Below are 27,317 nucleotides of genomic sequence, written 5' to 3' on the forward strand. Positions count from 1 at the left end.
CTTCCCTTCAATTTACTACCCATGACACCTATGATGCAAAATGATTCGACTTCCCCCAACTTACCTTCTTTTGTGTGTCCACGATACAGGACTCACTTCTTAAGGAGGGCTAAATTTATATTCTTAGGCGCCGTTTACCAATGGTTATCCGGTAAAAGTCGACCACCTACACTTATATTACCAAATAAGATTCTAAGCCATCAACATGACATTGCATGGTAAGATTTGAGGGAAGTGTGTTTTACCCGGTAAGAGTCACCACCCCTCATTTACAGGGTAAAATTATCGAATCTTGCCATGCCTCTTATCAGGGAAGATTCTCGGCCATTGTCATACTCACCCAGTAAGGTAAGTGCTTACCTAGTTAGTGTTTGCTAAGCGGCCCTTAAATCATCCATGTATTCAAGAATTAATAAGAGTTGTGTGATTGTAGAGTAAAAATAATAATCATTAATCATTTTGAACCAAGGTTGGGTTGAGGTGATAATGGAAGTTATGATGAGAAGGATAAGAAGAGATCTTCACCCTTGGAACAATCCTAATTGAAGGTCAACACTAATGCGGTGCAACGGAATGCACTGGATCAATTCCCATGATAAGCACAATTCAAGGGTGGGGGTGAGATTAAAAGTGATCAACGGTTTAGATCCCTTCTTATTGCTCCTCACCTTAAATCCTACTCTCACACGATCCCTCGTCTTTGAAACTAATACAGCAAAGCACATTATATATTTAAAGTTTTGAAACAGTTGAGGGAAGGGGCTTTCATACCACAAGCTGACTGAGTTGGAGTCGCTGGATTCTACATAGAATGTGATTGAAGTTAATGAGGAGGTATGTAAGTATCAATCAGATCAGTTGATACTGATAAGCTCCCAAATTGATTGTTCCAGTCTTCATATGTGCCAAGTTCATTCACGGAAACAGAAGGCCTCACCTCTTGTAGTGCATTCTCAAAGTCCTATAAACATGGAACAACAAACATTACTTTTTTAAAGCATTCTCTCTACAAATTTATATAATTTTCATCCTTTTATCTTTATTAAAATCGCAGAACTTACTTTTTGACCTTTTTAAGGTTAAACCTGACCCTTTAGTTAAATAAAGGAAAAAGTCCAAAAAAACGCAACGTACTATCACATTCCGAGTGATACAAGTCCCTAATTTTTTTTCTTGAACAAATAAATCATTGAACTTACTGAAAGTAAACAAATAAACCTTTCACTCAGGTGACATGGATTTTGTTAATAAACTATCACCAATATTTTTCAAATTATAATGGTAGATATAAGGGTTGATTGAGTTTAGAGGTAACCCATTTGATTTCAAAGGTATTATATGATGCAAGTACCTGTAGAGTAACTGGTCTCATATCCTCCTTTTTAAGTTTAGTGATTTCGGTGCCTTGTCTCAAAGCCTCTCTCAATGGACCCATGGAAGCATCTTTCACTAAATTCTTCATGTCAGATCCTGAATACCCTGATACAACTCAAACCAGCAATAGCAATACATCAAAGTGAGGAAAAAGAAACACGTTTCGCATAATCTACAAAGAAAATTAAGAAAAGAGAGAATTTAAAATACCTTCGGTCAATTTGCATATGCTATCAATATCCTCTGTAGACAGTTTGAAAAGTCCATCCTTCTCCAAGAGATTACGTACTATCCAGGCTCTCGCTTCTTTACACCCGAAGAGATGATTAGCCTCATATTAGTACCATAAGGAATTGCATGTATGTGGTCCCCAAATCCCATGTCCCCTTTCTATCCACCAATCATGTGGAGCCACCTCATCATTTTGTTGAGGAGAGAGAATAAGAAGATGGATTTAATAAAATAATAATGTGTATTCAAGTGCTTTGTGGGACAGGGTGGGGACCAGGGATTTGGGGACAACAAACTTGTATCTTGGAGAAGTAAATTAATCAAAGTTGCACCTGCGGAAGGGAGTGGAATATAAAGTCGCTTGGTAAGTCGCCTCCTAGCTGCCTCATCTAGTTCTTGTGGTCTATTTGTTGCTCCTGACATATCAGAAAGCAAACGACAGTAAATCAAATAGAAAGATAGAACATTAGAAGTTGAATTATTCACGAAAAATGACGTGAATATAAAGAACTGAATTTGCCATCAAGTTCATCAGTAGGAAAATTGTAACTTGCAAGGTCTTCTAAATAGGTATTATCAAACACTTGCAGCTAGCTTATCTGCTAACTACATGCTTATTAGCCAACAACTATCAACTAGCTTATCAGTCAACAGGTATGAGCCATCTCAGCCAACGGCTATGCGCAACATAGAGTTGGTTGACATTTTGTAAGAAAATTTCTTGCCTGTGGTTTGCAACATTTATATACTTGAGTTTTGGTTCCCAAATTGCAGCCTAGAACAAGAAAATGCCGTGCTACATTCTGTTAAATGCTCGAGTTTAGATTATTGGCTTTGCAAGTTGCACTACGGAAGGACTGAAAGTGTCTGGAAAGTTATAAGATGGATAGAGTTCATAATATTTTAGGTTCTGCAGGTCACCTATGAGTAGAATTTGTTCACTTCCACTGTCAAATCCTTCCATTTCAATGAGAAACTGTGTCTTCAGTCGCCTGCTTGACTCATGCTCACCATCTGACTTGCGCTGCAATAATATACGTCCTTAGTAGTTGTCTTTCACACAATCAAGAAAAATGGAATATACAAAACGATCATTAAGATGCAAAAGGGTGTGATATGGTGTAGAATTTTTCAATCAAAACATAGAAGTTATTGGATAAGTTCATGCCTCATCACATTCAGTTTCTTTGTTCATGGATCAGAATCTGGCATACCTGGGACAGCAGTGAATCAATTTCATCCACAAATATCACTGCTGGTTGGCGGCAACTGGCAACTCCAAAAAGTGCCCTCACTAGCTTTTCACCCTCTCCGATCTACAATCAAGATAACTTTTTTACTTGAATATAACCAATAGAACATATAAAAGAACAGTCGGTGGAGAGTTTTTCATATGGGTTGTGGTGCATGGTGGTGAGCTTTAAGGCTATTACTTTAAGGGAATGGCCTTCCTTGCAAAAAACAACAAGAATGGTGCATGCAAAGGCTTTCCTCCCAAACCCTTGCAAAGCTGAGCAGCTTTTGTGCAGCAAGGTCACTCTAGCAATAAGATTGGAGTTACGTTTTCCCAGATATCCAAATTTAGTGGGATTAAAACATAGCTTCATAATTCAAATAAATGTAACTTTTGGTGCATATAAAGACAGCATTAATGTGTAATTTTACAATCATTTGCCTAAAGAATCAGTACGTACCCATTTGCTGGTTAGTGAACTGGCAGATATGTAAAAAAATGTTGCTTTAGCCTCTCCAGCGATAGCTTTACCTATCATCGTTTTACCTGTTCCCTAAACCAAGAATGAGATGCAATCAAATCAAACGAGTGACTTTTGTAACGATAAACTAACATATATTGCACTTACTGGGGGACCAAACAGAAGAAGCCCTCGACCTGGAGAACGGCAACCTTTAAAAATATCAGGACGTAATAAAGGCCATATGACCATCTCAGTTACACATTTTTTTGCATGATGCAACCCAGCTGTAAGCAGACAAACATATTAGAATCTTATTAAAGCTAACTAAAAGGTTATGGAGCAGGAAAATACTGCAAACATCACTAATACCAATATCATCCCAGCGAACATTAGGATCACGGTCCATTATCTCATTACTAATGTGCTCAATAAGGCGAGGCTCCAAGTTCCGCAACTTCTCTGGAAGTTCACCATCAGGGCCACAAAGCATATCCATGCTGTAATCATATAATGAACTATGCTTAGAGAAGAATCGCCAAAGCTCATTTAAGATTTACCGGAAGTTATAATGAGCAAAAAATGTTTTAAAACTGCTTTCTGATATTGCAAACGAGTACTGAACTTACCATCTTTTTGTCGAATCGTCTAATGCATCTTCACCCTTTGCTGCACGTGATGTTACATTGCCGTTATTACCCGAGTTGGATCTAATAGGGGGAACAAAACCACGTATTCCACGGCGTGAGCCATAGGATCTGACACCATAGCCTCTGTTAGTTCCATCGCTCTGCGGGGAGACCGAGGAATTTGGTGATCCATCCAACCCTCTCTTTTGTCGAACATCCATTTCCTGTGGTATAGAGAAGATACATCATAAACATTGGTCAAAGACAAATATAGAGATATCATCTAAATGGAAAATTATGACCTGCTTTCCGAAAGACATTTGCAATTTCAGATAAAAAAAACAAGGCAAGTAAATACTCAAGAGGTTAATAAGTTACCAAACCAATTCTCAATATTGAAATAAATAAACATGTTAAGAAATAGATTAGTCCTCGTTTAAAGATGATAACTAGAAGCTTATAAGAAGGTATTTCAGCATTCAAGATTGTTACCAATTTTGTTCTAGCAGTAACAAAACTGTTGCCAGAAATACCAGCATTAGCCTCACTCTTGCTTGATGGAGACAAGACTGTTTCATTCCTTGGGCTACTGATTTCCATGTGAGCTCGCTTAGATCTCAAGCTACTTCCATGTGTTCTTTCTTCATCAACATTAATACATGTAAACGAACCATGGCCCTGGACAAGGATACAATCCTCTGAACCATTTCCTCTTGAGTTGACAGAATTATTGTGCATATTGTTATTTGCCCTTGAGATGCTTCCATTCAAGGTTGTTGATTTTCCATGTAAAAGAACTTTTGAAGTCTTCGCACTGATATCTTCCAGCTTTTCGGGTTCATCATCCTAACATGAATTGTCATCCTCAGTAATGGAATTAAAAGAACATCTTATGGTATTGCAATCTAACAAATATACTCGTCCATACCCTATATTAAAACTTTTGGTTACAATCTTCACATCAATACAAAAATGAGTTGATTCCACCATAAAAATGTTTATAACAGCTTTAGAGTACGTGAAAAAAAACAACTAAGAATACCATACAGTTAAGCATCCACCGCCATCTGGTACCTCATTTAGAGTATTTCCTTTAGCCTGTTGGAGAAGAGCTTTGAAATATTTTGATTGCTTAATTTTCTCAATTTTGATATCCCCTTGCTTCTGAAAAACAAACCCTGGATCTCTACCAGCTTGCTCAAAAGCTTGACTGCAGTAAGATGGTGCAGAAACTATGGATAATTATCAACGACTAAAAAAGATTTGATAAACCATAACAGTAGGTTCAATCAAGTGGAACTAATCTAAAACATTAATAAATCCGCGATAGATTTCTTTCTAACATTAACAACCCTTCCACAAATCACAACTGATATTTCGCCCTTCTTGAAGGACTTAAACTAGGATTTTTAGCGTAATTTAAAATTTCAAACTACACCTGCTTCGATTCCATAGCTTAAACCTTGTACTCCCTTAAGAATAAGAAACTAAAAATCAAGGACACAAAAACAAACACAATTAGAAAGGAAACATTGCTCGAATTTCAACGGGAACTGAAACCTTGAAATATATTTCTCAAGGAAGGCAACATTGCGTAACAGGATTATATCAACATACATAATCAAGACGAACGCTACAGATAATCAGATAACCAAAATTTGCATTTCATCAGTAGAAGCAAATTCAATTGATACATCTTAATAAAACAACTTCATAATTTCGTGTAGAGATGTTAGATATAAGTACCGATCGGATTCAGGAATGAGTGATTGAGTAGCGGAATCGAGTTTAGAGAGGGCTTCACGGCGAATAGGACGAATGAAGGCTTCATCTACGTCGTTGATGGACCGAGAATCGAGGAAACCAATGAGACGAAGGGAGAGTAATTGAGCATAACTGTAATCTCGCTTCTGGATAGCGATGTCGGCGCCGAATAGAAGAGATTGGAGCCTCTTGAGGTTAGTATCCAATTCTTTTCTCCAGCAGACCGACGCTTCCGACGACGATGGTTTTGGTTCTGTCTCCATTTTTCTTTCTTCTTCTCCTTTGTTTTCCGAGGAGGCGGTCTATTTTCCCGCCATTTTCTGATTCCTGAAGGCTATAAACCCACGGTTGTCCCTGCCGCTTGAAGCATCTCCGGCAATGCCAAAGCACAAAATCTCAACAAAAAAAAACTAGTACTTTCTAAACAATATTAAAATAATTAGTTTGGTTTCGAAAAGATTTGGAATTCAATTTAATGGTAAGATTTAAATTGGATTTGAAATTTTAGGATTTGATCAGAATATTCACGTAATACAATGAGATACGTTTTGATTTTAATGTTTTGTTTTTTTTTTTTAATCGATGTTATAATACGGTTTTATGTCATGAGCGGACATACCATGGCGGTTACGGTGGCACGTGCCACAATATTATTTCTCCGATAAAAAAATTTAGGTTCGTAAAATGTGCAACCGTATTAATCTGTTGTGTGCCACCGTATGTATTTTAAAACTACAATGAGAACAAGTTTTATTTGATAGAGTTGGTTTGCAAGGCTTTTATTCCACTCCAGACCCAAATTCAAATCTTATTAGTGTCATTTTCTTAGTCAAATAGTGCCATGGATTGAAATTTTTTTTGTATATTTGTTTCTTATAGTCAACCGGTGTCATTGTTTGAAATTTTTTCCTTATAATTTTTTCTAATAGTCAAATGGTGCCACCGTTTGAATTTTTTTTTGGGTCCGTCCCAATTTTATGTGTTTTTGAAAAAACGATAATGTTTTTATTTTTAAATGAAATATAAATATGAAGATATAATAAAATTTTGAAAGGTATATATATATATATATTGATATTAGTATCAAGCAAATTAAAATTTCTCCTTTTTTGTGTAATTTTTGTAATTCATTCTTTTTGGGATTTAATAATATAATTTTTTATAAAACATAATAATTAAGTATTTTGTTATAACTCAATAATTATCTTAATTATATTTTAGATTTTTTATATTTAAAATAAGATGTTTATCCTCTATTTGATTGTGTTTATCTATAGTTAATTATAGAAATTCAGACATGGAGTTTTAATCAATTGTACTTATGCATAAGTTACTTGTAATCTTCAATTTTAAGTAATATTCATCAATAAACAGTACTTAATGCATAAAAATATAATTTTTAAAAGTTTTTATCAAATGTCTTATAATATAATATAGATTAAAATATATAAAAAATATTTCTTTATAATAATCAACTAATAAAAATATAATTTAATCATTTTATAATTTGTTTTTATAAAAAAACATAATTCAATTTCATTCCACATTAATCACACCAAATATTCAAAGTCATTTCAAATCCAAACTCTTTTGACTCCAAATTCTTCCATAAAATCCAAATCTTTCAAAATAATTTCATTCAATCAAATGCATTTTTTAAAACATTTTATATTTTAATAAAAAATTAAATTTCTTATGAAATTATATTTTTTTGTTCTATCCCCTCATAAATGACTAAAAAAACAATTAACATTTCATTGTTGGATAAATTACATTCCATTCTTGTCAACCAAACATTTGGTCAAACCTGATAACATTTCATTTCAATTCCTTCCATATTCCATTTCCATTGACAGATTTCATTCCTTCAGAAATCATTATGCGAACCAAACACCCCCTTAGATTTCTACCAACTACAAATTTTTTTGTTCTTTCAACCTTTCTCTATTTTAAAGAAATTAATTAGAGGTCATTTACTAAACGCTTACTTGGTAAATGTTTACCGGATAAATTTCTTCATCGGATGAACATGACAAAGGCCAATAATCTTAACGGATAAGAGTGATGAGAAGGATGAAGAGTCTTACTGGGTAAGTGAAGATGACGACTCTTACCCAGGTAAGCGCTTACCAGGTAAATTGTTGCATTCAGTACGTTTAGATATACTAAAATCTTACGCATCAAAATAAATTACATTGTTGACTCATATCAATAAGCACTTACCGGGTAAGCATTTAGGTAAACAGCTCCTTAAAGTTCTTTTTTAACATCGACACAAATGTCAAATTTGTTATGTACTTGTGCAAATAGACAAGTTCAAGGGAGTCAGAAAATAACTTTTGGAATTATCTTTGATGATTTGTTGGGAGGTTTTATCGAAACAGACAGGAGTTTTGCCTTTGATGTAATCAACGAAAGAGGTCATGCTCTATCGGATTTCACAATTGTGCATGGCCTGGTGGTGTCAAGCTCGTGTTTTATAAAGCAAGAGGAGCATATCATCATCTACAAGAGCAGAGGTGTAGCACAACGGATTATATTTTTTATGGATTGAAGTGGTATATATCATTTTTTTTTATTAACCTGGATATCCAACCTGCTATGCGAACCGACTAATCTCAGAGCGACCACCAGATTTGCGGGTAGTCCGAAATCGGCATAGTTGAACCTCCGTAGCCACAAGGGGATTTTTATTCCTCTTTGGATTTGAACCTAGAACCTCCAGGTACTTTTGAACTTAAACCAATCAGATACCATCCTTGTGGTTATAGTACACTAGTAGCATACGATGTCTCATGCTACCACCTTATTGTCCCGACATAATGGAAAAAATACGACCTTTAAAAATGTCACTGTTTTGATTCGGTATATGTCACATTTTTGGCTAAATGAAACAAAGCAAATGTAAAGAGCAATGGTAAGAGTGTTTTTGAATGAAGAGAAAATAGAGTTCAACCACAAGGGAGGTGTCTGATTGGTTTGAGCTTGGCTCCAAATATCAAAAGTGTCAGGAGATCAGAGGTTCAAATCCAAGGAGGAACAAAAATCCCCTTGTGACCACGGAGGTTCAAATGCGGTGACTCCGGGCTACCTGCAAAACAGGTGGTTGCCCTGAGATTAGTTGACTCGTATAACGGATTGGATATCCAGGTTAATAAAAAAAAATTAACAGTTCAAGTCTTGTTGATTGATGGGTTAGGTTTAGAGAGAGTTGGTTGCTTAATTAAAAACATTGCAAAGTTGGTATCTCATACACTCACCTGAGGGCACTTAACACCCATTAAGGCAAGGCCAGGGATGACATCCCTAACAAAATGCAAATTATAGAAGGAAGTCATGCAAGGAAAACTAGAGTTTTTGTAAACCATGTAGACAATTGTGTAATTTACTCCTTAGTTTAATTATATTATGCTATTTGTAAAATTAAAAATAAAACAAGTCACTTATTTTTAATCTGATATGTGTATGTATATACAGGATGATCAAACGAGAATGTCAACTATTTAAGAAAATATCAGCACGTGCAAAATCACATGAGATTTTACATTAACGGCCAAAAAAGTGTGTGGTAACCCTATGGTTGGGTCTTTAGTTCACGGGGCAAAGTTGCATGAATCAAAATGTGATTTTGTACATGATGCTAGTGTAAAATCACATATGATTCGACCATTCTCTTATTCTCTTAAATAGGTATCGTTCTCGTTTAAACCCGTCTCCCTCTCTCTCTATATATATAATTACATATTGCAAATTGCACAAAAACACCACATACTTTGGTGTTATTTTTTTTTAATATGCTTTCGAATTTTGGTACCACAGATACGACATCTCAAATATCTACATCAAAGTTCATAATAAAGAATGCATGCATTATCAGATGTAAACCAGATATCTTGAGATGGTTTGCGATACCAAAATGAATATACCGACGTAAGGTAAACAAAATACCAAAATGAATATTCCGACATAAGGTTCCCATTGCTGATAACAGTAATTTAGGTACAGAGATGCACAAGGCCTGAGCATTTTCGTGTCTGGACCCGCACCTTCCGAACCTGCTTTCAGTGAGAAAAACTCAGGCTTATTTAGGCAGGGGCAGCCTCGGGCCAAGCTTTGGGGTTGAAATTTTAGGCAATTTCGGGCTTAACTGGGCTTTTTCAGGCTTTTTCAAGTTGGTCCTTTTTGGGCCAGACCAGCGCATGGACCTGACCCCAAAATGTTGGCATGGTCGGGCTTTGAGGCCTGGCTCGGACCTGGCTTTGATCTCACCAAGCCCAGGCTTCGGGATTGGGCTTTTTTGTGCTATTTTTGTTTAGGTATATCACCCTAAATGAGATGTGAATTAAACTTATGACCTCCTGATCTATTAAAAGAAAACGGGGTTCATACTCACTCCATAGAAACTAATGAAATTTAATTTAAAATTTCATTTAAGGTTATATACCTAAATATCTCTTGCTAAAATCTGAAATTTTGAACAAGACAAATATGAAGATCTAGGTAGCAAAAAAGTATATTTAGGTTCAAAGAATTTCATATGGTGACAGGGAAACTACAGTGCATTCTAAGCTAGAAAACCAGATGTAAAATGAAATATAGAGGTTCAACTTAGGAAATATGCAACTGCACCTCTCGCTTTTAATTCCCGTTGATACAAAAAGTTGTTCATAGGCGCATCGATAGACACTTATCTGTATTCCATCAGCAGATCTCCACACTAATATGTCCTTCCATGGGAGTTTATAGCTGGTTTGCGATTTAGATAACGGATGACTGCATCTTCAACCCTACAGATTTACGAAACATAATTGCATAAGATATGGAGCTAGCCAAGGTCACATCTACGCCCATCATTTTCTTTGAAGTATATAATATTTATATATGGCAAATACTAGCGCAAGTTGATTTCTGGTAAGAATAGTGGTTATCGTGAGAAGGGAAAGAAGAGGTCTACACCCTTGGATCAATCCTAATCGAAGATCAATTGGAAATACCCTTCTAAGCTAATTCATGGGTTATTTTGGGACTTGATCTGAACCATTAGATCAACACTAATTAAAACTGATCAAGGGTCCAAATCCCTTTTACACTTCTCACCTTAACTCCTATTCTCACAAGATCCTTCATCATACTCGCACACACCTCACATTTGGTGAGGTTTGAACCCTCGGCCTCCTGGGAGATTGAGTTTTACCAATAACCAGGGTTCTATTGGGCCAATGACCCTTTGGTATGTAGACCCATCATAGTGGTAACAATAGACACTAGATAACTGAACGGAAGCTACTGTGGCCCCTGCTTCTTCAGGTGGAACTCCAGGTTGAGGAGTTACTCGAACCGGACCAAACACTAGATCCCTCCCAAGCAGGCAGGGTTTTGGGATAGGACGTATGCAAACATTTTCTCTATCTTTCCTCTATCCCAACGGGATTACGAGGCTGACCGTGAAAACCCCAGCTTATAAAACAAAAAGATCAAAAAAAGAGCAAGTCACAGACGAGAGAATAAACACACTAGATATAACATTAAATACAGCACACTTTAGTAGAAAGATAAAGCATAAACGCAGTTCTGGACTACTACACTAGGACCGTGGTTGAAATCTAAAGGGCAAAATGTATCAAAATGCAACGGAACTTGCCTTAGTTCCTATTTAGTGTGTGTAACAAAGAAATTTTTTATTGATCAATGTAACAGAACTCCATTTTTTTTAATTTTTACCCATTTTGACGCGTAACCCACTGATCTTGTAACATTTGATGACATGGATGTCAAGTTTAACGTCCAGTTTGTTGTAACCCTTTCATAAAGGACCGTCCATGTCAGCAAATGTTATAAGATCAGCAGGTTATCGGTTAAAATGGGTACAAAATAGAAAACTTTGAAACTTTGTTACGCTAGATAGTAACTAAACCAAACTTTGTTGCATTTTGATGCATTTTGATGCATTTTGCCCAATCTAAAAAGAGAGATGAAGTTGGTACTCATAAACGGAGTCAATTTTAGTTCCCTAAACGTTGAATTATAACATATAAACTAAGGATCTAGCTGGGATGCAAGTAAACAGGAACTCAGGATGAACCTGTAACTAATAATTTAAAGAGGCACTAAAGAAAGCTTGGGAAGTATAAACACGTCTATCTCACAATGAAAATGTATAAAATAGGTGCACCAGTTTTTCATTGTGACACAGAGTATAACAAGGAAACAAGGATGGTGAAAGATTACCAGGGTTGGTTATAGAAATCAGCACGGTGCTCTTTTTCCGCACTACGGCTTGCTTCCCCTGCAAGAAACTTCAGATCTCTGCCTTGAGATTCAATCAGAGCATCAATAAACTCAACAGGTGACTCGCTGAATCCAAGAAAGAACGCCCGCCTTTTTTTATGCTCGTTTATCTTTCGTATTGTTGCACATATTGCTTCATCACAGGTTTCAATCTCCTTGGTTTTCTCAGTGTTTGCCAATAAAGCATTCAATTCCTTTTGTACTGGAAACGGCACATCCACCAATACATCATAACATGCATTTCCAGTTGGACTGTTTCCCACAAGCTTGATCCTATGCTCCAAATGTATAGGTTGTGGTGGAGATAAATGGCTTGAAATCCTCTGCGAGACCATTGAAAATTTCATTTTTTCTTCCCCAAATACTTTCAGAAGTGGTGGATCACAATGAAAATAGGAAGGATCGTTTGTATCCTGCAATTTCCTAGCCTTGATATATTGCCAGATTGCAGAAATAATTCTTGCCCGGGTATCAACTTCAACTCCAAGAACTTCGATTAGAGCAGAAGAAAGCTTATACTTCTCAGGCATATAATTCATTTCCAACCGTATATTCACAGAGAATTCCTTATCCCCTTTCCTTTTGACTTCAAACCCTTCCTGAGGTGTTGGTGTTCTAGAACTATCCCACACAATCATATGGTTATCAGGATAGAGTCTTTGGTCCAATGAAATAGTAACTCTTTTGAAGAAAGATGAAAACTTTGGGTACATGGGGTTTGGTTTTGAGATCATCCCAGCCTGATCAGGATCCATTCCCTCTTCCAATATTCTCCCTATTATTTTCATTGTCCAAGTAGGCGGCTCAGGATTCGGCTTCTTGGGAATTGTAAGAACCTGATTAGCAAATGTGTTGAAAATATATATTCGAAGGGTTTTCTGAATGCAAGGTGGGTTTTTAGTAGCTTCTTGAATGTCTATCCTCTTTCTCACCAAAGCAGCATCAACTCGCGACTCAAACTCAAGGAGCTGCGTGTATAAAGCAGATTGTGGCAGAATTGCAGCCACTCGATCTTGTAACTGCTTATCTGGAAGCTTCTGCTTCTTTTTACGGCCAGCTGGTGTAAGCTCCATCATCCTCATGGGAGAATAGGCATTAGAATTTGACACTCCAGGTGGCCGCCCAAGCAACTTCTGCGGCATAGGTTTGGTGCTCACATTGCCAGATCCCGGAAAGGATGGTGAATTAGTAGCCAGAGGTCCATGGGATTGATTAATAGCAAGTCCTTGAGCTTGCAGCTGGGCTTGGAATTGAGCATGGTTAGCTTGAGCTTGAGCTGCAGCTTTGGCTTGAGCTTTTGACTGGGCTTGAGCAATGGCTTGGGCATGGGCATGGGCTGCAGCAAAATGGGAGAGCTGAAACTGGCTCGTAAAGGGAGATCCAGACGGTTGTTGAGGTTGGGACTGTGACTGGAGATGGGGATTAGGATTTGGTGGTATGATATTTCCAAAGGGGGAAGATACACCAGAGTTCTTTTGGAGATTACTGTTGTTCACAGACATCACTTCATAAAAACTGTAACCCTAATCCTTACAATGCTGGCTCAATTTGCATATGAAAAACCTAAATTACAGGCCAAAACACAAACTTTCAGAATGCAAACAAATACTCGAATCGTCGATGCCCTAAAATTTCCAAAATTAGGTTAATTTTCACCAGAAATCGATTAAAAGTTAATTAAAACAAACACACCACAAATTTGAAATTCCAAACTATACCTAAACAAGATATCATTGTTGACGACAATTGATTATAAAACAGAAACGTAAATCCTAAACGAAATTATGCAGAATTCAAACCATGTGAAATAGGCATCAAAGATCTGCGAATCGCCTTACGGATGAGGGATCGTAGCCCTTCGAAGCTACTATAACAGCAGATTTCGCCTTCGAGAGAGAACGGCCTTTTCGGTTCATCTGTTGCATATAATCCGAGTCCCGAGAGTGGTATAGGGCCGGGCCGGTCCCGGTCCGGTTTCTAGAGACTACTGGTTGGAGAGGCCACGGCCATTCTTTCCGATCGTCTATTTCTCCAGCCATATTTTTTTTTTACAATATGCATATAACATGCTTCCAAAAATATAAAATAAAACTATATTTTATAAATAATAAAAACCAGACCCAAAAAGAATATAAAATATTATAATCTTGTGATATATATATATATATATATATATATATATACTCGCATAATATAGTGAGATACATCTTAATTTTAATGTTTCATTTTATATTTTTGAGTTTATCAATGTTATAATGCAATTTTATGTGGTTTTGAGAAAAAATAAAATGTATTTATTTTTTAATGAAATCTAAATTTGAAGATATTATAAAATTTTGAAAAAAATAATCGATATTAATAAAAAATTAACTATTTAAAAGTTATTGTTTTTGTGTAATTTGTTTCATTTAATTTTTATTATAATTTATTGAAACGAACTAGTTTATTTTTTGTTTAATATAATAATTTTTTTAAGATGTTGATTAAGTATTCTGTTATAACTCAATGATTATCTTAATTATATTTTATATTTTTATATTTGATTATGTTTGTGTGCAGTTAGTTAGACGATCTAAATATGAAACTTTAATAAGATGTATTCACACGTGTTATACTTGTAATCTTGAATTTTAAATAATATGCATCAATAAACAGTATTATATACATAAAAAATTGTTTTTAAGAGTTTTTATCAAATGTTTTATTATATGTGTGTGTGTGTGCGCGCGCGTGCGCAGGCCTACATCAAATGAGAACTGTTTTGTTTGTGGTAATCGTGAGATTCAATCTCAACCACAAATCAAAGGCTAAATTCGAAAACTAATAATTTTGGTAATTTTAACTTAAAATATTAATTAAGTGCATTTTAGAGATTTTATAAATATTCCCTCTCATCTCTCTTCTTTCATCTCTCCAGCGAATCTTTTCTTCTATTCGGCGAACCTTATTCTGATGAACCTTATGTGAACACAAAATACACCTTGTGATACCTACAAACGATATTCATTGTGATACCCATATATGCATACAATATGCACAATGTGAACCTTTTGTAAAGCAATGAAATAACGAAAATGCATACTATGATACATTTCATAAAACAAAGAAAATACATTGTGATACACGTGAAATATTGTGAACGTTATCATTATGATACATTTTGATTTACAAATGTTTTTAAAATACGATTTATATAAGGTAATTGATACTAAGGTGGCGTTTGTTTTTTAAGAGGTGCTGAAGTCTGAATTCACTTCTGAATTTTAAGAGATGGTGCTGAAGTCTGAAATCTGAATCAGTCAGATTGTTTGTTTTTACGTCTGAATTCTGAAATCTGAATCAGTCAGACTGTTTGTTTTTAAATCTGAAGTCTGAATCTGAATCAGTCAAATGATGAAAGAAACCTTAGTACTTGTTGATCCCATGTTTAATGATCAATTAAGACGACAACCCATAAAAAGAATACACCATAAGAAATTAAGAACGTTGACATATATATATATATATATACACACACACACACATACTAGTTGTGTACCCGTGCAATGTAGCGGGATGCAATCTGTCATCTATATCTAGATAAAGATTAAAAACTTACCATTGACGGTTTAAATTAAATAAAGGAAAAAATACATCTACTGTTAAGAATTGTAAATATTAACAAATGGAATTTAAATATCAAAACATCATCATCAGAAAGAAAACAACTTCAATGTTGTACGGATACAACAAAACAAAAACTTTAACCATCCAGAATCCCCTATAATTCTATCAAAAACTTTAACCATCCAGAATCTCCTATCTCCATTCCACCATTTTTCATTTTTCATTAAAATAAGCCCAATAAATTGATTCCATCCACCAATAAAGATGATTACATCCACATTTTTTGATCCATCACACAAAGTTGCCAAGCTTATGCCTTTTTCCTCCCATAAAGTACAACCAAACCAACAAAAACCAAGGCACATATGGTGATAGTTCATGAGAGGATCGAGATACAATCCCCAATCCTTGACAACCTTCCATTGCCAGAATAGCTGAAGGTCATACAGTTTTGGTAAATGACCTGATGGCTGTTGGTACCTGCCACAAACTTGTGGTGATCATCTTTGCTTAAAAATGTGGCTGAAGTAAACCAAGTAGGTGTAAATATAGCAAGGCTGTTTTAGGAGGCTGCAAGATAGATAAAGAAAAAAAATCACATGGTAAACAAATTGATGAAGCATTTGCCTTCACAACGTAAAAATGTGCATGGAAAACAAAATGAACTTATTGATTTTGTTGTCCAGATTTTCTTATGCATCGCAAGATCCCATGTATTTATCTCTACTCCCTTCCTGAGGTGTAGCAAACTTCATATCACAATATTTGAAAGCCACCATATGCTCCTATTCATACAGATGACACGCTTTCACTTTCCATCAGTGCCACTAGCTTCACTTGCTATCTTTTCACGATAACATGAAAAGAATGAGATAGAAAGTTTATCCCATTGTGTGTAGAGAAAGAGATAAGAAACAAGGAGAGAAGAACACGGGCCACAAATAGGTGAAGAGTGAAATCAGTTAAGATCTAATGAACCATCATGAGTACAAATTGGGCCCAAACACAAATACAAGTAAACCTCACAAAAACCCTAACAACAATAAATCATCAATAAGATAGTATAAAGAACACTTTGTAATAGTACAAGGATAAACATCGGAACATGTATGTTTCATTGCAAACTATAGTGAAAACAACTAATGCAAGAAACATCTGGGCAATAATTCAAAAAGGGAATTCACCAAATGCAATCAAATCAAGAAAGACCAAATAAACAGATCTACCCAAATCAAGAAAACAAATAAACAGTCAACTATTTTAGAAAACCCAAATCRATCCTCAGGTATTTCCATGGCGTTTCTTATGCCAAATCAAATAAAAAGAAAACATATAAACATAAGACCTATTACCTTTCTTGAGATACCAGGAGGCAGAAGAAGAGACCAGGAGCTGCTTGGATCGAGAGGCGGAAGAAGAGATCGAGAGCTGTTTGGAACGAGAGGAAGAATAAGAGATCGAGACCCAGAGCTTGAAGTGTTTAAGATCGAGAGTGAAATTGAGAGCTGAAAGCGAGATCTACAGAGAATTGATAGATCGAGAATGAAATCAAGAGTGAGAGCGAGATCTGGAGGAGAAGAGTGAAATTGATTTCAGAGTTCGGTTTTGCACTGAATATTTCAGAGGACGGTAAGAGCTTTTCAGCTCTTATTTACAAAAAAAATCAAACAGTCTGAAAATAAAAATGTCTGACCGATTCAGACTTAAGAGGTAATAAGTGGTTTTTTGCAAAAAACAAACAAGCCCTAAGTAACTAGTTTTAATTAAATATTTTGATTAGTTGTTAAAAATAGAATTGCCATATTACTATTTTAGCTTATTTAAAAAATAACCTTAAATATTTCAAACAAGTGATTCACATTGGATTTTATAATTACTATAAACTAACCATTTTTTTTTAAACGAGCATCTCTCTCTATATATTCAATTTATGATGTTTTTGCTCATTATTTTCATAAAGAATACGTTTAATTTGTAACGAAATTCAATAAAATATAGTAAAAATATAATTATTTTCAAAAAACTTTAAATTAAATTTAGGGGTTTTTGTTTGGGACAGATCAATAAAAAAGGGAATGAAAATAAAAATCACAAAAAATGAAAATGGTAATTGAATTTTTATTTCTACAGTTTAATTTGGAATGAAAATTTGTGATTTCTTATAAAAATGACTCATTATATTATATAAAATCAAACAGATTTTTTTTCCTAATTCACATTAATTATCATTTAATACCTTTTACCGAACACCTCATTAAATTTTATGAATAAAGCTTGTAGGGTTAGCTCTGGGCATGGAATGAGATCTGCCTCATTAGGGAATCCGATGTACTTGTTTCGACGAAGGTCGAGGATTTCCCGTAAAACCGGGGATGGGGACGTGGATCCCCAAAAACTGAAAATTGGGGATGAGGACGTGGAGTAGGGTTACGTGATCTCCAACCCGTCCCATGCCCGTGTGTTAATGTATTATATATTTATTATTAGATATATTATTTATAGATAATTAAATTTAATATTTTTTAGATTTAAAAATAGTATCTTTATTTTTATTTTTTTTAACTTGTCTTGTTACTTTAGATAAAAATAAAAAAGGGGAAACCAAAAGCGTTTGATCAAACAATTATACATGATGTTGCAATTTTGTTTATATATGAATATTTGACACTCTTTAGCACTCAAAAGAAATTTTTGGAAAATATGTGAAATTTGATCATGGACGATTGTTGATCGATTGTGGTATTTAACATATTTAATTTAAAATATTTTATATAAACGAAAAAAATATGTGAAATTTAAACATGGATTATTGTTTTATTTTTTTATTCCAAATTTATAGATTATGAATAAAAGTAGATTAATTATCATTCATTAATAATATTAAAGTCTTTAGCTACTTAAATACAATTTTCCTTGTTTCCCTTTTTTTATTTAAATATAGAAGACTTTATTTTCTTAACAAACAAAAAATACGACATACTTATATTATATATAATAATAATTAAAAAAACATCTTTAAACGTATAGCTCAGTAAAAATCACACAGAAAACGTGTTTGAACCAGTTTTATTAGCCTCGTAACCGAGTTGACTCTTAAATACTTTCTCACATGTGGGTCTCAGACACGTGTTTTGTATAAGACTGGTTGAAATTGTCAGTATTCAACATTTTGCTCAAATAAATAAAAAAAGTATTACCATCAGGCATTAGGGAAACCGGGTGGCTATAGATAAAAACCATTTGTCCCAATTTTCATGTTCTATTCACATCCACCAATTATATGAATACACGTTATTAAATATTAATGTTAAATTAAATATATAAAAATCTGATTTGTTTTCATTTAATCTGTTTGTCATTTGCTGAATGGTTTGATGCAAAATAATCAAAAGACTTTCATGATATAATGCAAAATGAAATATAATTTGTTTGGTAATTGTTACAATGAAATTAGGGTGTTGAATAGTTAAAGGATGTTCAAGATACAAAATCATTCGGAAGGTTTTAAAACCATTAAAAGACAGATTTTTTTTTTTGTCAAACAAGATTCACCTTTTAACTATTCAGATGTTGTCTCTTAACAAAAGTGTGATTTTGGAAAATCAAATTTTTTATCTCGGTGGCTATCAAATTCTTCTTAAAAAGAACACTTGTGTTGTGTACACTAAAAACGTGAAGCCCCGTTACAAAGGGAAAGAAAAGGGTACCAAAATACAATCATGTTTGACTTTAAAAGTCAACTGGTACTTTTTATTTAGATACTGATCACACAACTCTTCTCAAGCTACCATCACAGAACAATTCATGATAAAATGGCTGAGTTGAATCTTGCCGTTATCAAGTAACTTCCATTCAGGCAAGCCATCGGATTGCGGTTCGGGCCTACATGTGTATATAGCCATCGAGCTCGAGACCGTTGATGCACCGATCACGAGTAACTCGTCACCAAACGACTTGAAAGCCACGCCCCAACCTCGATTGTAGTCAGCTCGCACCGGAACTGAACCCAACTGCTTCCAACTGTTGCTGTTCTTTAAGTAAACTTTCAACTGATTCGAAGAAGCTTCAATCGAGTAAAGCTCGTTGTTAACCACCGCAATTAACGGAGGCGAGTGACAACTAAGGACAGGATTGTCTTTTAACATTCCCGTAATTACCGTCCATTGGTTTCTTTCCGGGTCGAAAAACTCTCCACATGTTAGTTCACCGTCATCATTCCTTCCACCGATCACGTAAAACCGATTATCCATATAGCACCCGGAGCAGAGCTTCCGCGGCTTCTTCATTCTCGGAAGCAGGGTCCACGAGCGGGTTTCTGGGTCGTATCTCTCAACAGTATTATGTACGACCTGGGTCCCACTCATTCCGCCTCCAACCACCGCGATCCCGCCCGCTACAAAAGCGGAAGTCCCACAAGTCGCAGAGGCAAACAAGCACCTCGGATTGATCATCGAAGGGCCTTTGTACCATTTATTCATCGATAATTCGTATCTCCAAATCATGATACCTTCAATCTCTCTTCCTGAAACGAGTAAATGAGTTCCAGCACAAAGAGATTCTTTATCTCCTGAAGTGAAACACATATCAGATGGAAGAACCGGAAGCCTTCTACGAGAACTGAACCCTTGATCAAACGCCCACCAACAACTCTCCCCACTCGCCAGCATGAAAACTAATGGCTCCTTGAACCCAATTTCTCGCCGGATTTTGAAAATTTCGCCGGACTTCACCACGCCGGCAAACCGCTTATTGACAAATGATATTTTCCAGAATTCCGATCTGGGAAATCTAGCTAAGATCAAACCCTCTAACTCATAACTGAGAGAAGGAATGTAAGTGGAGTAATCTGCATCCTGGGGTTTCTCCGATTCACCGGAAGAACTGCCGGAAGATCCAAGTTCAAGCCAGTCCTGATGGTCGGTGCATAACAAAATACTTCTTTTTTTGCTCTTCTGGCTGTTGACTTTTGTTGATTGTGGGCTCCCAAAATCGACCCAATATCCATTTTTGGAACAATCATAAACAGCAATACCTTTCTGATGACTCGTCACATCTTCACCATCGTCTTCTTTATCCTGTTCGTCTGATTCTTCAGTCACCCTCTCCTTTCCTTTCGACATGATTTGATTGCCTTCTTTCTGTCAAATCCTCTATATCATGATCAAATAATAAATTGGTAATAATCACCAACGATTCATCGAACAGGGTACATAAACTTGATTATGTGCAAGGAATTAAAAGAAAACCCAAAATTTGAGATAAGATCGTTGACTTAGATTTCGTAAGAGATCATACTTCTTTAGGTTAAATAAAAAAAACGAAGAATCAAAAAACTGAAATACCCAGATCAAAAAACTTGATTAAAAGGGTACACAGACTGATTAAAACCAGTTACTTTGAAAGAATCAAAGAGAAACAACCAATAAAACCTAAAAATGTTAGCTCAATTTAAGCTAACAGGAAGAACCAATGCGTATAAGATCATATTTTTTGGCATATAAAACGATATTTGGGGAGAAACATCTTATCAGATGCAAACGAATTGAACATAAATCAACCTCTAGGAAGAGTAATTCAGAGAAAGAAAGGAAACGGAAGATATAAATCAAGATAAACAGTGAAGAATATGTATGTCGAGTTGCATAGATAAAGACAAAACTGAAATAATATAAGTAAACTCACGTCGAGGGAAACCATATAGCCATCGACCCATCGTTGTAACTTGTAAAGTAACGAAAAGCTAAAAGCATCGAATGGAAAGAAAGAAAGGAAAAAAAAACTTTATTCTCCATTATCAACTACGATGATCAGAAACTAAATGCTGAGAAGAAGATGCACGTATACTGTTCGATATAAAGCCTCAAACAAAAAACCAAAAAAAAAAAAAAAAGAGAATCCATATACGCAACTCGATATACATATAAACCCACATGAAATTGGAAATATTCTCGAGATAGAGATAGAGATAGAGATAGAGATGGTACCAGAGACGGAAGTCAATAAAGCAGGTTAATCCGAAGGTTGAAGACGCCCCCATTCAGCACTCTTGCCTTGGTTATCTATCACCAAATGAAAAGAAGAAAAGAAAGGCAGAGATGACGAGTGATACGGCACGGCTCTTTGGAATATATTTGCTTTCAATATTTCTACGTTAGAGAGAAGGGAAGAGAAGAGAAGCCATTAATAGATTCTTGGTGAGTGATGAGGGATTTGTCTGGAGGTGCCAAATTTGAGTGCTTAAATTACTCTGCCAATTAAACTACATAGAACAGCCCCAATAACTACTGCTGCATCGTCCAGGCAGAATCATCGACTGCCCTTCTCTTTTCTCATATACTACTATATAAATTTTGGAGTAAACTACAATTCAATATCGAGTAAATTACAATTTTGGTCCCTCTGGGTTTACACCCAAATTGTCTCTAAAGTTAGGGGTGTTTGAGATTAGTTATTTAAAATAACTTATACTTTTCTATCAGGAATGGTAAAAAAATTCGAAACCGTTGGTGTAAATTGAAAACCGAAACTTTCGAACCGAGTTCGGGGACATCTTATGGGGGACGGGGTGGGGATCTGATATGTGTGTATATATATATATATATATAGGGTATATTTATATTTCTTTTACAACCTTGTGCATTTGTACAACCTTTGCAACCCAATTGATTGAGATATTTATAGAAATGATTGGAGTTCATTTATTATGATTTGAATATTTATGGAATATGAATAGAATTTATTAATTATGATTAATACTTTATATTATGAAACAATTAATTGATTAAAAATTGAATGGTTGAGATGAGGGTTGTATAGGGTGTAGGAATGGTAAAGGGTGTAGAATAACATCCCTCTATATATATATATATATATATAATATCATTAAAAGAAAATAATAACATTAAAATTTAAAAGATTTTTATCTACTTTACTTCAACAACTCAAATAAAGCTCACAAAAAAATCTAGTTTATTTGTTTAAAATCGTGATTTTAGTTATATGATGTTTGAATTTCTGTTTAGTTTTATATTGTAATCTAATACATTGTTTGTAATTGTTCGATTATGTTTGAGACATTTAAACTTACATCTTTAAAAAAATTGTAATTTCCTTTTAATTGTGAAAATTAACATATTTTAATTTTTTTCAGATTGGGTTCGAGTTTCGGGTTCGGTTATAACCAACGGTGAAAAAGAGAAATTTTACCCTTAACGGGGATCGGGGCAGTTACGGGGACGGTTTTAGCTATCGGTTTTGGGGACGGGGATACCAACACCCGGCCCGTTGTCATTCCTATTTTCTACAAAAGTTTTTATCGACTTATTATAAGTTAAAATTGTTTAACATCTTCAAAAACTTCTTATTACCGATTTGACATCGGTATAAATTGTTTATCCAAACACTCAAAAGTGTTTATTATCGGTTTTGCATTTTGTTTTTTAAAATGGTCTTTTGACTTGTCATTTGTAAAAATTCTCAGTTAAGTGAGGGACATTTTCGTCTTTTTGCCTAATTTTGTCCTTTTCTATTTTGTCTTTTACCTAAATCAAAAACCAAAAACCAAAAACCAATTTTAGAGTTTACTTTTGTAAGTTATTATATGTCTACGACATGTGTCATGCGTAAATACAACTGATAAATATACAAACCTATAAGGTTGTGTACAAAAGATGTGTTTGCCTCCATTTATAGAAACCCAAGTTAAATCAAGGTGATTGTATAAATAATTATTTTTTGGAAAATAATTATGAAATGTGTTAAAGTGTAATTATGATTATTATAGGCTTATAGCGTATTATCTGTAAATAGTTGGGTTCCGGTGAGAAAAAGAGTTAAGGCGAGAAGCGTAAGAAGAGATCTTCACCCTTAGATTCATATTAGGATGAGATGCACCGGATTAATCCCCGTATAAAATGCAATTCATGGGTGGATTTGAGATTAAAGGTGATAAAGGATCCAAGATCTCTTCTTAAGTTTCTCAATTTAACTCTCATTCTCACACGATCATTCGTCTATTTTGAATGTATATAATTATATTAAAGTTTAAGATAATTATATAAGTATTACAGATAATTAAAAATCCTTATTTTGAATTATAATTTATTAATATATTATATCATATAAATAAGATGATAGACTAAATCAATTTCTAACTGATTGACTTATTTTAGAATTAACATAAAAAATACAGAAAATAAAATTTTCTTTTCTGTAATACACGTGTTTTTATCTAGGATTTTGGGCTAGCACCTGTGGACACACCTGGTGTGTTCGTGTGTGTATAACCGATAGAGGAAACCCATATTGGTTTCTACGTACTCCGTCAAAATCCTCGCCAAATTTGAAATCTACAATTGGTGTTTATTATCGTTTTAATTGTCATTGGATCCGATTGGGTTTTAAGTTTTAGAAAAGTTTTATGATTTAATTTGCAACCAAAATTTTATTTCCGGTGCGTTTAACGGTTCCATAATCTTTTAAAAGCCAAAAATAAATATCTAATTAATGTAGTAATTTTTTTATGTAATTAAAAACCATTTAAGTTGTGGCATACTAGTTAAACTTTAGATAGGTATAGTGAAAAATCTTATCTATCTCAACTTCAAATTTAGACGTTGTTAAAGCCATTGCAACTGGGTATGCTAAAAAACTCGATCAGTCCAATCCAATCCAATACAAAATAACTCAACCCAAAGTAACATGATGTCTAATCGAGTTGTAAATTTTTCAAACCGTGACTATTGAGTTGAAATTGAGTTACTATTATTTAAACTCAACTCAACCCGATGAACCCGATATCATTTGTATTTCTTGGATTTAATATGATTTTTGAGTTTCTATTAATATATACATTAGATAATTACACTATCACGTACTCTATTCATGTACACATGTTTTCAATCTAGTCCACATCTCTATATAACTCATTTGTGTATATGTTCAGTAATTGTGAACATGTATATGCAAATTGAAAAAATTAATTGAATGTGATATACATAAGATTTAAAAAGTATGAATTAGTTGTATAAAATGGTTGATGCTGAAAAATAAATTATGAGCAAAGAAATAACATATTCAAGGTTAGAATAATATTTTAATGTACCAAATTATCAACCCGACCAATCCGCACGTTTTGAGTTGGGTTGGGTTTGATTGCACTTTGGTTTGGGTTGAGTTCGGTTAAGATTTTTCAAACCGCAAATATTGAGTTGAGTTGTTCAAATGTCTTCAATCCAATTAACTCAACCCATAAGCACTCATAATTATAACCACAAAGGTTCGGCTATGATAACTACAAATCACTAGTAGTTGTCCATGGAATTAGTCGATGGCCCAAAAACTCACAATTACCAAAAATATATAATATTAATATTATTATTTTATTATACAATTAACAGATTTATTCGATCAAAAAGTTGGATCATTTTCTCTCTTTTATTTTATAAAAACAATTTTTAAAAAAATTCAGATATAAATTTATTCATTTGTGGATTAAAAATTGATGAAATTGTTTATTATCCGTAATTTTGTCTTATTAAATAATATAACTTTTTAAAAATCATATGTGAAATTAAATATCGTATTTTTGTAAAATAAACATATAATAAAAAGCACCACAACGGCTAATTAGGCTTTTTAGCAGTTAAAATACTATCAAAAAGTGAGCATAATTTTGTCATTTAGCAAAAGTGGGAGCTCCAGGCCACATTATTCTCCACTTCTTTAGACCCAATACGACCATCGTAATTATCGATAAATCTTAATAATTTTTATAAGACACATTAAATTAAATAAAAATGTATTTTTAAAGTCATATTTAATGGTTTATAATCTAAACACATATATTTATACATAATACTGAATTACTGATATAGAAAAAACCCTAAAAACATATAATTAAACAGTCCTTTCAAACAAATGAATTTAGATGATCTGATGGATGTGATTAAAAAGTAATTATAACCACCTTCAAAAAAATATTTCTCCCTTTATTTTTTAAGTTTTTCTCTGATCTCTACCCCTACTGATTTAATATATAGATGAAACCTTACTTGTTTTCAAAATATACTGCGTATAATAAATATACGCATTAAAAATTATAGAATTGTCCATCACAATATGATTTTTTTCCCCACCAAACTCTTGGATTTGCCGATTGGTTTCATTTTCATGTTTGGCTTTGCGTGAACCTCGTGTGATGGGAAAGGCTGATTTTGGCAACAAAGCAAAGATGGCGCTTTTTCGGTTGTAGATGTTAGCATCGATGGTGGGTTTGCAAACATCCATGGTACTATACGACGCTAAGGATTTTGCCAAGTGTGTAATAACAATTATTTAACATCTGGTGTGGTATAACGACGATGGATTTGCAACGACAAATGTCTGATGTGCCCATGGTTTTGTCGTTTTCCTTTTGGCAAATTATTGTGTATTTTCAATGTTTGTTTGACTATTGAATGTTGTCCTCGCTGCTTTAGCCTAATGGGTAATGGGGTGAGCATTATTACATGATGAGTGAGAGGTTTAGGATCTGATTCCGAGCATCATCTATCTGCTCACGAGACATGCAACTTACCTCCCTCATGGCAATCGTGAGACCAATATACGGTGGAGGGTTTCTGATGGAACATCGTACCCTTTTTAGTTGCAAAATGACTATTGATTGTTGATTTATGTTTTATAAGTGCTCGTGTGAATATTGTAACAACCCGTTCTACGTGGATAGAAAGTGAGATTTATGGGCTCGTTTAAGTCTCAAGTTGTTAGATACAAATAATTTTCATCATAGTTATAAGTTGAACCCGGAGTTATTGAGTCAATCCGCTACTTTGGACTTAAGATTTTACAAATGGTATCAGAGTCGATCTCATAACATAACCTCACCGAGCGTGATGACCCTCGAGAGGGGGGTGTTTATGAAATCTCCGACGAAAATGTTGGGAGACCTAGCGAGGACGTCAGGGATTTAAGTTGGAGAGTTTGTAACAACTCGTCTCACATTGATAGAATATGAGAATTGCCTTGAACTATGAGCTACCAAAAACCTTCATCATAATATTTATAAGCTGAATTCGAAGTTATTAATCCAGACTTATTATTTTTGGGATTCAAATGTTAAAATTATTTTATTACTTGTGGGTTTTTGTTTCAAATTTAAATCAATTGTTTTATTCTTTAACTATCTTATACTTTGTGAATAAAAAAGGGTGGTATATAATATATATGTGCATAAATATATAGGGAGTGACTAAATGTAAATCATTTTTATTTGTATAAATCGTACAAATAATTTTAATCAGTTGATTTTCATTGTTTAATTCAATAAAATTGTTTCGTATAATTTTTTTTCTTGATAAAATTGTTTCATATATGGTTGTTTATGTGTTTTAATGAAATTGTTTCAGTATTTCTCTGAAATTAATATAATGAAGTGATAATATCCATAACTAACTTTTTATGTAATAAAAAAGACTAATCAATCTCTCGTAGTTACAAAAAAGTGAAGAAAAGAAAACTTATGATTGGTTGAATGTGATTTGTACAGTTTATACAAATTGTTTGGTTCCACCTCCTAATATATATTAATTTACACACACACACACATATATATATATATATATATATATATTATATTCTGTTTCTGATTTATATAAAATATAAATGTATTATGTTTCCGATATATATATATATATATATATATATATATATATATATATATATATATATATAT

The 27,317-nt window shown here is 34.1% G+C and overlaps 3 protein-coding genes across 6 annotated transcripts; all 3 read right to left on the reverse strand.

The window, feature by feature from the left end:
* Positions 1-475: 475 nt before the first annotated feature.
* On the reverse strand, positions 476-6,032 carry LOC112525505 (ATPase family AAA domain-containing protein FIGL1). Of its 2 annotated transcripts, none has more exons than XM_025135674.1 (13): positions 5,675-6,032; positions 5,003-5,138; positions 4,421-4,774; positions 3,929-4,152; positions 3,672-3,799; positions 3,468-3,586; positions 3,300-3,392; positions 2,820-2,921; positions 2,527-2,629; positions 1,938-2,021; positions 1,585-1,680; positions 1,352-1,479; positions 476-961 (listed from the first exon to the last, which is right to left on the reverse strand). In XM_025135674.1, the coding sequence occupies exons 1-13, from the start codon at positions 5,953-5,955 to the stop codon at positions 824-826; spliced, it is 1,986 nt and encodes a 661-aa protein (XP_024991442.1). In that variant the 5' UTR covers positions 5,956-6,032; the 3' UTR covers positions 476-823. The 2 variants fall into 2 exon arrangements, with proteins under 2 accessions (XP_024991442.1, XP_024991432.1); XM_025135664.1 differs by having other exon boundaries at positions 4,976-5,138.
* A 4,149-nt stretch (positions 6,033-10,181) lies between these two features.
* Positions 10,182-14,000, reverse strand: LOC112502825 (SWI/SNF complex component SNF12 homolog). 2 transcript variants are annotated; one of them, XM_025106827.1, is made up of 3 exons: positions 13,819-14,000; positions 11,921-13,543; positions 10,182-10,479 (listed from the first exon to the last, which is right to left on the reverse strand). In XM_025106827.1, the coding sequence occupies exons 2-3, from the start codon at positions 13,480-13,482 to the stop codon at positions 10,410-10,412; spliced, it is 1,632 nt and encodes a 543-aa protein (XP_024962595.1). In that variant the 5' UTR covers positions 13,483-13,543; positions 13,819-14,000; the 3' UTR covers positions 10,182-10,409. The 2 variants fall into 2 exon arrangements, with proteins under 2 accessions (XP_024962595.1, XP_024962603.1); XM_025106835.1 differs by having other exon boundaries at positions 13,780-14,000.
* A 5,223-nt stretch (positions 14,001-19,223) lies between these two features.
* On the reverse strand, positions 19,224-21,892 carry LOC112519925 (F-box/kelch-repeat protein At3g27150). Of its 2 annotated transcripts, none has more exons than XM_025128246.1 (2): positions 21,571-21,892; positions 19,224-20,736 (listed from the first exon to the last, which is right to left on the reverse strand). In XM_025128246.1, exon 2 carries the CDS (start codon positions 20,704-20,706, stop codon positions 19,366-19,368), a length of 1,341 nt encoding a protein of 446 aa, XP_024984014.1. In that variant the 5' UTR covers positions 20,707-20,736; positions 21,571-21,892; the 3' UTR covers positions 19,224-19,365. The 2 variants fall into 2 exon arrangements, with proteins under 2 accessions (XP_024984014.1, XP_024984019.1); XM_025128251.1 differs by having other exon boundaries at positions 19,224-20,724; positions 21,571-21,891.
* Positions 21,893-27,317: the final 5,425 nt, after the last annotated feature.

The sequence above is a fragment of the Cynara cardunculus genome, assembly GCF_001531365.2.
Source record: "Cynara cardunculus var. scolymus isolate 2C chromosome LG 1, CcrdV1, whole genome shotgun sequence".
NCBI classification, from domain to species: Eukaryota; Viridiplantae; Streptophyta; class Magnoliopsida; order Asterales; family Asteraceae; genus Cynara; species Cynara cardunculus.

Coding starts and splice junctions, on each gene's coding strand:
- LOC112525505 (XM_025135664.1), bottom strand. CDS start 5,955: ATGGAGACAGAACCAAAACCATCGTCGTCGGAAGCGTCGGTCTGCTGG. Junction 4,153..4,420: donor TTACTGCTAGAACAAAATTG/GTAACAATCTTG, acceptor TCTATACCACAG/GAAATGGATGTTCGACAAAA. Junction 962..1,351: donor TGAGACCAGTTACTCTACAG/GTACTTGCATCA, acceptor CCATGTTTATAG/GACTTTGAGAATGCACTACA.
- LOC112502825 (XM_025106827.1), bottom strand. CDS start 13,482: ATGTCTGTGAACAACAGTAATCTCCAAAAGAACTCTGGTGTATCTTCC. Junction 10,480..11,920: donor GATTTCTATAACCAACCCTG/GTAATCTTTCAC, acceptor GTAAATCTGTAG/GGTTGAAGATGCAGTCATCC.
- LOC112519925 (XM_025128246.1), bottom strand. CDS start 20,706: ATGTCGAAAGGAAAGGAGAGGGTGACTGAAGAATCAGACGAACAGGAT.